At 31.7% G+C, this 11,339-nt stretch overlaps 1 protein-coding gene across 1 annotated transcript; it reads right to left on the reverse strand.

Moving 5' to 3' along the window:
• Positions 1 to 232: 232 nt before the first annotated feature.
• On the reverse strand, positions 233 to 3,200 carry LOC107867180 (MYB-like transcription factor ODO1). The gene is made up of 3 exons (XM_016713324.2): positions 3,124 to 3,200; positions 2,637 to 2,901; positions 233 to 1,310 (listed from the first exon to the last, which is right to left on the reverse strand). Exons 2-3 carry the CDS (start codon positions 2,897 to 2,899, stop codon positions 737 to 739), a joined length of 837 nt encoding a protein of 278 aa, XP_016568810.1. The 5' UTR covers positions 2,900 to 2,901; positions 3,124 to 3,200; the 3' UTR covers positions 233 to 736.
• Positions 3,201 to 11,339: the final 8,139 nt, after the last annotated feature.

Below are 11,339 nucleotides of genomic sequence, written 5' to 3' on the forward strand. Positions count from 1 at the left end.
TCCTAATATCTTTTTGTAATCTCCTAAATACTCTTTCTCAAAATAAACTCCCAAATATCTCTTTATTCTACTTTTTTAATTCGTTCTTTCTTATGTAAAAAATACATTTATGATCAACATCTTACTACTTATGATCATTTCAACACTTCTGTAATTATTTGTGTATAGAATAAGTTTCATCATCCAAAATTATTTTTCAATATTACACCACTTGTCGAAACAGAAAAGAAGATAAACAAAAAGTAGTAGTGCCATTATAATTTATATATCTCCACATAATAATATACAAAAGGTATACATATGAACCCCAAGCCCAATAATTTGCCTCAGAGTATATGCAGTACCCATCCTTGGCACAGGGATATAGCACTAACATCACTATTATTGACACAACTATATATTATTATTTCTTTTTATCTCTTTTGGACTTTTTTTTTCCTAACATGATTGGTTCATTTGACTGGTTGGTCGGTAGATTGTCCAAAACTAAACCACTAAATTAGAAGTAAGGGTTTCACCTTTGGACTCTTCGAGAATATTCTCAAGTACAAGTACTAATAAACTTTGTACACAATACAAACAAAAATATAACTTCCTAGTACGTACTCCAGACATGATACCTTTGTAAACATGCATGTAATTTTGAAAAAAAAAAAAAAAAAAACTAATGTTGTGAAAAAACTAAATTTAATTATTATTTTTGGTTGACTTATGTCCCATTCACAAATTTTGATAATCACTTCTTGTTTTCCATGTCATATATGGTGTTAAAGACCTCCAATTCGACATCATTGAAGCAATTATCAAAACCAAAGTCATGGATCCCGAAATCTTGACAATCAAATAGCCAATTGAAATTTTCGTCGTCCCACGACGATGTCATGTTGTTGTTGTTGTTATCGAAACTTTTTACTGGAAGTTCCCAGGACGAATCGATGAGAGGAGGAGCATCATCGGCCTCAAGTAGACAGCTTAGCAGCGGATCATTTTCTTTAAACGTGTCAAGAACAAGTTTGGATTCGTTACAAGAATTTTCAGACGAAGAAGCAGAAGAAGATGAGGTAGAAGAGTTATCTAATTCTGAAGAAGTGGCTCCTGATGTTACAACCACTACCTGCTGATGATAATTATTTTTATTTTGATCAGATTCTTGGATAGGTTGATCAGTTGGATTTTCCTCTTTGATTAGTGGTTCGTGTGTAACAGGATCAATCCCCATTTTGAGAAGCTTTTTCTTAATATGTGTGTTCCAATGATTTTTTATCTCATTATCGGTCCTTCCCGGTAATCTTGCAGCAATCTTGGACCACCTGATCAAAATAAATTAACAATATCAATAACGATAATAGACTCAGTGTAAGTCCACAAAGTAGGATTCTGAAAGAATAGAGCGTATGAAGACTTTACACCTTCACCAGAGAAAATAACAACAATATATTTGTTATTAATCCCGTTCTATTTTTGTTAAAAAAAAAAAAGTTTGCAAATAGAATGGAGACAACTAAAGCCAGATAAAAGAAAAAGAATTAAGTACTATTTTAAGTCCACTTCAAGAAGACATGAAATAAATTGATAAGATAAATAAACACTTCTTTTTGAAGCCATAATATTTTAATATTTAGCTAGTACATTACTTGATAATGGGGGATTAATCATGAATGATTAAAGTAAACAAATAACAGTGATGAAGAAGCTTCATTTCACCAAAAATGATATTCAGGAAGAAAAATACAGAATTCTTTAATCAGAAATGATTGCATAAGATGGGTTGTTAATTTACTTGGTTTTACTTTTTCCACAAAAAGCCATGCACTTCAAAAATAAAACTATTAAGCTTTTGATAAAGTAAAATTTATTTTGAGTTCAATCATAATTCCCGGAAAAGAAACTTCTCTTTTTGCCTTTCTTTCTGACTTTGTGGCATGAAAATGTACAGATATAGAGAAAGTACATGCAATCCAAGAGAAAGAAAAGATTAATTTAAAAGGATAAAGCGCCCAAAAATAAATCACTAAAACTCATCGGGATGAGATAGACGAAGTTATTTCATGAATTGAGATATTTTATGAGATTACTTATCCCACTATACGTATGAGATAACCTATTCCATCATTTTAGTACAAATTAAAATAATGGGATAAATATTTTCAAGACTGATTAATATTTTGATCAAGATAAAATAAGATAAAATAATCTTGCATTTGATCACATATTATTATTCCTTATTGCTGATACCAAACTACCCCATAAATTACCCTAACAAATTAAACACATAGCAGCTTCAACATACTACTTTCTGATTTTTTAAAATCTACATAGCAGACTTTCAATAACCATCTTAAGTTACTATTAGTAGTTCTTATCTACAATAAACAAGTTATTCATGTACTGTATTATATTGTTTATATAAAAAAAAAAACACAAGAGAGAATTATATCACTCCCTCCATCCCAATTTTGAAGCATGTGGACGTCTAAAACAAGTCATAGACATTTATACTACTATAAATAATCTCAGTAAGGATAAAATGAGAAGTTTAAAGTTAATTCATTTCTAAATAAGGAAATACAACATCTTTTTGAAACAAACCGAAAAGAATAATACATATGACGCATAAATTGAGACAGAGGAAGAACCTGTTTCCAAGACGAGCATGAAGATCAATGACCATTTTCTCCTCAGCATCACTAAGAAGTCCGCGTTTCAAGTCGGGTCGAAGGTAATTAGTCCATCGAAGACGACAACTCTTACCACAACGCCGAAGACCGGCAAGTTTAGGGACAGCACGCCAACAACATTGGCCATTTGTAAGAATAAAATTGATGAGTTTCTTGTCTTCCTCTGTTGTCCATGGACCTTTCTTCACACCTAGTTTGTCACAACAAGGTTGCCTTCCCATCCCTATTACCAAACAAGCAAAAAATAGATATGATTACAACAACAATAATGCACTGAATGAGGTCTGAAAAGGATAGAATGTACGTAGACCTTACCAGTATCTCGTGAAGGTAGAGAAGTTGTTTCTAAAAGGCTGTCGGCTCAAGTTCAGCAAATCAGATATAAAGAAGAAGGAAAAGAAGAAAAAAAGTTTTGCTTTGCTAAAAAATATGTCCTTCTACCCACCTTTATATATATGATGATTATATCCACCAACTTCAACTTTTCTTGAAATCTTGTTTAGACATGTATATAATTCATTTTTGTGAAAATGTTATGTGCGCTATATATAGTGAGAGAGAATGTAAGATTCCATGGCCCACAAATGGTTTATGAAAGCTACTCATGAACTACAATTCCTTATATGGTGTTATCGACTCCACCTAAGAGTGTGTGATAGTGAATGATGGATGACCCTATCACCAAGCTAAAATTCAAGAATTCTCCATTCTTCTTTTTTCCTTTTAACCATCCGATATTTGGTATCCACTAATTCGATTAACTCAAATTCATAACACATCTCTATTACATACATAAGAAAATGCTCTCTATTAGTAATCTATTGTTTATAATATTCAAATCCAAATTAAACTTTCAAAGAAAAATCAGAAAGGAATCTTATATGTGGTGTTTAGGAGATCATGTATTCAAGTCGTAGTATTAATCCCTTGCAAAAAAATGTAAGGTGGGGCTCCACACAAAATACTCTAGTGGTCTGGCTTTTTCTCGAACCCAATGCATTACGGAAGCTATAGTGCATCCAGTGGCGGAGCCATATTGAGTTGAGGGGGTTTTCGAACCCCCTTCGTCGGAAAATTATACTAATTTTACATGGTGAGAAATATTTTTATGTATATTTAGTAGATGTTGAACCCCCTTCAACTAGTCTGTATATTTATTTCTGAATTCCCTTACTGAAAATTCTGCCTCCTCCACTAAGTGCATCGTTCTTTTGAATCTCATCTATCCCACAATAGACAGTGGAGCTGTCAGAAATTTCGTTAAGAATATATATATATATATACACACACGCGACTTTTATTCTTCGTATAATTTTCTATATACATAAATAATTTTTTAACGAAAATTATTTGAGTGACCACTTTAGTCTAAAAAGATATTCATCTGTCGTCTAAGCCTTTTGTCCCACAATCCTCAAGATTTGTTCGTTTCTTTTTCTTGATTTCTTTTTAACTTTCTTTTTATCTTCCCATTTTCATACACTATCCTCACTGTGATTGCACGCTTACGCAACTATTTCGTCATCAACACGTTTACGGGACCTTTCAAAACATGGGAAATAATCTCCTACTATGTTTACCATCATATCTTAATTGTCTGCTTAATTAATTACAATCGTTCGATTACATCACTTTTGATGAGTTCGTCAAATCATCTTGATTTGTGATTATCTTATTTAAAATCTTAAATTGGTAAAGAAAATTATCACACAATTCTATATAATATCATGATTAAAAAAAGGAAAAGAACAGAAACGACACTTCAAATTAAACTATTTTTACAAAAATGACCGTGGATGATGAAATCACTTTCTAGCTATTTCAATTTGCTGACTTGTTCCATACCGTTTCTACACACCTTCTATACAATTTCTATACATATCTTATACATATAAATATTCTATACGAAAATTATATAGTTTCGATACACAATTTATGCAATAATTGTATTTTTTCTTACACATTTTATACAACAATTATATAATTTTTATACACTTTTTATATATTTTTTTATATATATTTTATACATATACATACATATTTGATAGAACTATACAATTTCTATACATATATTTTATATAGCTACATATTTTGTATAACAATTATACCATTTTTATATAATTATATTTAATTATTATTTCTAAACAAGAAAAAAAAACAGAACATTTTTCAGTTAAAAAATTTATAGCAAAAAAAATTGAAATATTTTTAAAAGGGTTGAGTGGTCCAAGTTGAAAATTGTATCTGTATTGTATATGGACAGTATCAGCAATATATATGGACTGTATCTGAACTACATGAATCAAAATAACTCAAATTAGAAAATGACTATAATGTAAAAATAATATACCCGACTGGCTACTTTTTAAAAAAATATCAAACTTGAGTTAGTTGTTTCAAAAAGTGCGGCACAGTATCTTTTCCCCTTGAAAAAGTTCTTTTCATAATTCAACTTTTATTTTATCACCACTATCCCAAAAAGTTGTATATATTTTCAGACTTTGTTTTGTCTAAAAAGAAAAACTATACGTGAGAGAGTGCATTGAGAAAATGATTTGATGGACCCTTATACTATACTCGTTTTGTAATATGGATACTTTTACTTACATGTTTGTCATCTGGATCCTTGAACCCACTAAAAAATAATATTTTAAACACATTTTTTGATGTGACATCCTATGTGGCTGGGACCACATAGGAGCGTATAGTTTAGCCTCCTAGCGCGTGTCAGCCATAAAAAAAAGGCCCCCAACGGTCATAAAAGACCTTATAAATTCTCCTTCTTCCTCATTTGCTTCCAACACCATTATTGGAGCAAATTGAGCTTCTTTTATCCCTTCTTCCGTATTTTCTCTCTCTCTAAGTTATTGTTCCTTAATTTTTTCTGCTCTGTTCGTAATATTGAAAAATTAATTTTTTATATAATTTTTCGCAACACCATGACATTCGGATTTGTTATTGTGGGCTTTACGCTGAATTTAAGTTGTCAAAAACACCAACCAACTCCGAAAGAATGTTTTGGGACTGTCAAAAATATCAAGTTGGTAATGATTGTGGATTCTTTCGATGGACTGATGAAAATAAAAAATATAAAGCCAGACATCAAAGGCAACGAAGACAACAAGGATTGGAAAAATATGGAAGGCACAGAAGACATGAAAGATCAAGCATTAGTATTAATATCACTGTTATCATAATTGTTGTCATCTGCTTTCTATTTGTTGTATTTAAGATGGCTTGATCTTTGTAGTTGCTATGAAAATGAAAATGAAATTCAAATTTAATGAAAGACACCATTTTGCCAACATAAAAATCTTCAAAATATAATGTCTTAACAAGAGTTGACATCATAAAGCTTATCTTAACAGCATCTTAAATGAGAAATGCACCAGAAGTCTTAAAAAAATTATTTTAACAACACTTGGGATCAATACAGAAAGAGAATTATACTAATGTGTTTCTTGAGTGCTTGTAGTGGACTGATTCTTGTTGGCTTGAGTGCTTGATTTGGCTTGAGTGGTTGTAGATAATTTTGCCTTTGATCTTTTGTAACTCAGTTCTTGTAGCTGCCTTTGAGTTACTGCAACTTCACCTTTCCACCTTAGTCCATTTGGTTTGAAACCCAAGTCAATATTGATTGAAACTGAACTAATAAGTGTTGGACCATGTAACACTCTATCAGTATTTTCAGACTGTAAAAATAAAAAAAAATCAGTTATAGATGCACTAATTAATACCAGTTAAATGTAAATTACATGATAGAAAACTTTCCCTCTTCACTACACTGCCACTTAGTCCAAATAGCACACCAAAACTAGCTTCTTTTACCTTCTTTTGTTTTAGTCTTTTATATGCAAGATTTGCACCACCTCTCAAAGATGTACTAGTCTTTCTTTATTGGGCACCAACACCGCTAGTAGACTGTTGAGTTGTAGATTATCTAGCATTATCACCTACTGTTGAAGTGGTAGTGAACATCACAATAGTTGCAGGCCTTATATCAGCTGTTGAGGCACTTGCAGGGCTCACATCACCAACTAATGCAGCATTTGCAGGCCTTCCTGCAGCTCTTGGTGCACTGTGAGCATTTGCTGGCCTTCTTGCACCTCTTGGTGCATTGTGAGCATTTGTAGGCCTTCTGTTGTATAATTTAGCATTTGCAGACATCTCTTCAGCTGCTAAAGCATTTGCAAGTCTCTCAGCAGCAGCAACAACTGCAGTACCAGTGCTGGCTTGCACACTTGGTTGACTGCCGCAGTTACTACTGAAATTTTTTTTCTATAAAAAAATATGTAAAGGTCAAAAACACATTTAAAAAGAATAAAATTCATCAATAAAAAAAATTAACTTACCAAAGTTGGACATCCTTTCTTGTTGTGTCCATTAGACTTGCACACAGAACATGTCATTTTTCTTTCCTTTCTTGTAGTCTTTCCAAACTTTTTCTTAACAGGTTCATTCTTTGCTTTCTTTCTACTTTTACCTGGCCTTCCTGGCATGGAAGTAATCTCAGATGGCTCAATTGGTGGTCTTGTGTTTCTTGGCCACATCTTAATATTTGTCATTGGTTGAATATATTTATCATATGCCTTCAGGTATGTTTTCCTTTGATACCAGTGATCAACAAATGAGTCCACATTTTATTTCGTGTAATGCATTGCTATAATTGCATGTGCACAAGGAATTTCCTTTAGTTGTCATGACCTACAACTACATTGCTTCCTCTTCGCATTAAGAACGTGTGCATATTGTGGATCACCAACCTCAAAGCCCATATCACCATAAACCTCACCTCACGTTTGGCTGCATATTCACCATTCTCTGCAAGAACTTCTATAGCCATTGGTGACACATCACTGATCCATTTTTTTAAAAAATCTCTCATTTGATTCATTCTTTTCATGACTTTGCATCTTATTTCCTCCAATATAGTAATAATTTTTGTGAACCTAACAGCTAAAATTCAACTATTGAAAGTCTCACACATGTTGTTCTCAACCACATCACACCTGCTATGTTCCTTAAAAAAAGCCCTACACCATGCGTCTTTGTTGTACTTGAGCAAATCTTTCACAATTTTAACAACCCACTCACTAGATACAGTGGTACCAGGATTGGTGGTCCTCAATTGTTCAGCATAGTCATACAACCTAGCAAACTCTTCAACAAAATCACCAAAATTTTCATTCATAATTTTAATTTTTGCCTTTCTACAGGTTATTTTACTAACATACAAGTCATAGTCCTTTCTTAAAAGTTCTTGAATCTGATGTAATTTTATAGATGGATAACTCGTAATCCTATCCTTGTAATGCTTACTAATCCACAATACACATCTTATTTCTTGTCCTTTTAGAACACTTGTGGACAGAAAAGTCAGTTTCACACTAAAATTTTCTGTGTTATCAATACTTTCAAGAATAATCCAAGGACAACCTTTATGCTTACACTTTGCCCTTACCATTTCCTTCTCATTAGGTTTCAACTTAAGGTTACACCTTTTTTAATAGTGTAAGTCTGCAGTGCCTCTCTAAACTCAACAACATTTAAAAAAATCATATACAACTGAAAACATACTTTCTTTGCAGTTTTATCAAGGTAGATCTTGCTAGATGAAGTTCTAGGTAGTGGATCTATCAGTTCATCATCATCAACATGATCTCCTTCCTCTTCACTAATGTCACTATCCTAATCTGAACTATCAAAATAAGGATCATTTCCACCCAGTTTACCTTCATATCTAACCTCCTTGTTCTTACAAATTTCCTCAAAACCAGCATCTATATCTACTGGTCCAGATGGTATCTCATCTAGATTCACCCTATCAACATTTTTTTTTGCTTATTTTTCAATGTTAGACTTCCTAGCTTGAAGCAATTCTTCATCAAAATCACTTAACTCTTCAATGTTTTCATCAACATCATAAAGTGAATCACCATCAGAATCAGTGATATCAAAATCTAATTCAGAATCAAATGTTTGAAGATGGTATGTGGAGAAATCATTAACTTGACCTTCCCCTAAGTCTTCTAAAGAAATCTTAGTTTTTCCTTTGTCTGCCATAGGAGGTTGATTTTCATTTATATACTCATTTTCATTGTCCTATCAGTTTTAAAAGGGGCTGCCACATCACCATTACTAAGTAGTAATAATGGTGAAGTGGCTGCCACATCATCATTAACAACTATAGGTTCACTAATTTGGTAAACAATATATACATCAACAAAATCTCCACCTTTTAAACAATTGATAAATCTTAAAACATCAGCATCACTATCTAACCTATAATAATAGCCCTTTTTGTTTACTCTCCACCAAAAAGTTTCAACTAAGTTTCAACTTTTTCCACATCCAAATCTACTGCTAAGTTATGAAACAGCATAATATGAATCTCATCTGCATCTACTCTAATTTTTTCAAAAATACAAACTTCATTTGCATAGTTTAGATCAGGATCTGATAAAAAGATCCCCCATAGGTGAATTGAAGTGTTACAATTTTGTCCATTTACTTAGAAAATCTGTAAAATAACAAAATAATATATACAATTAGTCAATTATTCACAAAGCCCTAATTTTTAAAGAAAAAATAAAAAAATAAAAAACTCAATTCTGATTTTACCAAAAAAAAATTCTAAAATATAATCGAAATAACAAAACATGTCATTGAAGGCACAAAATTGCTATACACACGTCTAATAGGAGCATTAAACAACAAAAAAATAAAAAATCCTAAAATTTTCGGACCCAATTCTGAATTTACCAAAAAACCCTAAAATTTAATCGAAATAATAAAACATGTCATTGAAGGCACAAAACTACAATATATAGGTATAATAGGAGCATTAGACAATAAAAAAATTAAAATTCCCAAAATTTTCATATCGAATTATCATTTTACGAAAAGATTCTAACTTCTAATCAAAATCTCAATATATGCCATTGAAGGCATATCACGACTACACATACTACCTACAACAACACTAGATACAAAACAGAGCAAAACCACCCAAAAAATTGAAGAAAAAAGTTCATAATCGCGAAAACCCTAAAACCACTAAAACGGACTCCATTAGAATCGAAAAAAAGCTTTAAATAAAACTACGAAATACTACAACTACCACAAAATATGAAATACTTACACGGATTGCAACAACCATCAACAACAATTTGGGGAAATTTTTAATTTCGGGTGAAAGAGACGAAGAAGAAGGGTCTCAAATGACCTAATTTTTTGGACTAACTTTGCTATTTATACTCTGGGCAGGTCATTTTCTACATGAAAATTATTTTATAAATATTTGATGATGTGTCCGGGATTGTGCAACATGTTCAAATGAGTAAATCAACAAAGGGTTTAAAATATTATTTTTTAGTGGTTCAAGGGTTCAGATGACAAACATGTAAGTAGAAGTGTCTACATTACAAAACGAGCACAATACAAGGACTAATCGAACCATTTTGCCTATAATATAATTATAATTCAGAGAATTTTCTTGTGTGTCTGTCCGCACATTAATATACTTCAAACCACAATATGATGAATAATTTTTTTAGAGCAAGGAGTTAGTACAATATATAAGTTGTTTTTCTTGCCTAATGGCTCTATGACAATATGATTATGTTTTTATCTCGAATTTCTAATTTGAATTATGCAAACGGATGAATCATACAAAAGGCAATCACTAATATAAGTAATATTTTTGAAGCAACAATAAATAAAAAATAGAGTCATTTGTAACAATAAATAAAGTTGAAATTGAAGATGACAATAAAAGTAATTTAGAATTAAAGCTGGAATTTTCATGATCAAACACCTCCTTTTTTCACTAAAGTAAAATAATTTTTCAATAAAAAGTGAAAGATTCTTATGAAGAAATGGTTAATCTTCTTTGCATGAGCTTCTGTAAACTCTAAATTACATAATGACACATTAAGTTTCTTAAAATTGACTCAAAATACATATATAAATTATACATATGTGTGTGTGATGTCTTAAATAGGTGAGACAATTCACTACAATTTAACCAAATTGTCATATATAAATGCTATTAGGTTAAATTGATGTGAATGGAAAATGGAGGGACATAATCCTTTGAAGAAAAGACACACTATTTTGGAAAAGGAGTGACTGTTCGGAAAAGACATACCGTTTCGAACGGACACACATGACTATTCCGAAATGATACACCTTTCTAATGAACCATTGTCTCCTTTTCAAAGGGACACTTTATGGCTATATAAACCTGCATTTTTTCCACAGGTTCAGTATGAAAAATTTCTGCATAAGAAAAATATTCTTTTGCTTCTAAAAAAAACTCTATGTGATCATCTCCCGTTGAGTGAGTTCGGAGAAAACCAGAAAGTTTGAGGTACCACTACATTCGGGTTGTGAAGTCATTTTATCCTGGGAGGAAAATTCCGCAATCTCGGGTACTTGAGGGGAATTATTTCCTTAAGAACAATCCGTGAATTCGAAGGACTTGGCTTATTCTGTTTTCATCTTATTTCTTAATAAAATAACACACTTCTTTGATAGTTCATATTAAACTTGTGTTGAAGGCATTGGAAAACTTCATAAGTGTTCTTGATTTAATTTTTAACTTGTGTTAAAGTTATTTTGCCAAAATACAGATTTTATGTACCCGAAACACATGAAACT

The sequence above is a fragment of the Capsicum annuum genome, chromosome 1 (assembly GCF_002878395.1).
Source record: "Capsicum annuum cultivar UCD-10X-F1 chromosome 1, UCD10Xv1.1, whole genome shotgun sequence".
Taxonomy (NCBI): domain Eukaryota; kingdom Viridiplantae; phylum Streptophyta; class Magnoliopsida; order Solanales; family Solanaceae; genus Capsicum; species Capsicum annuum.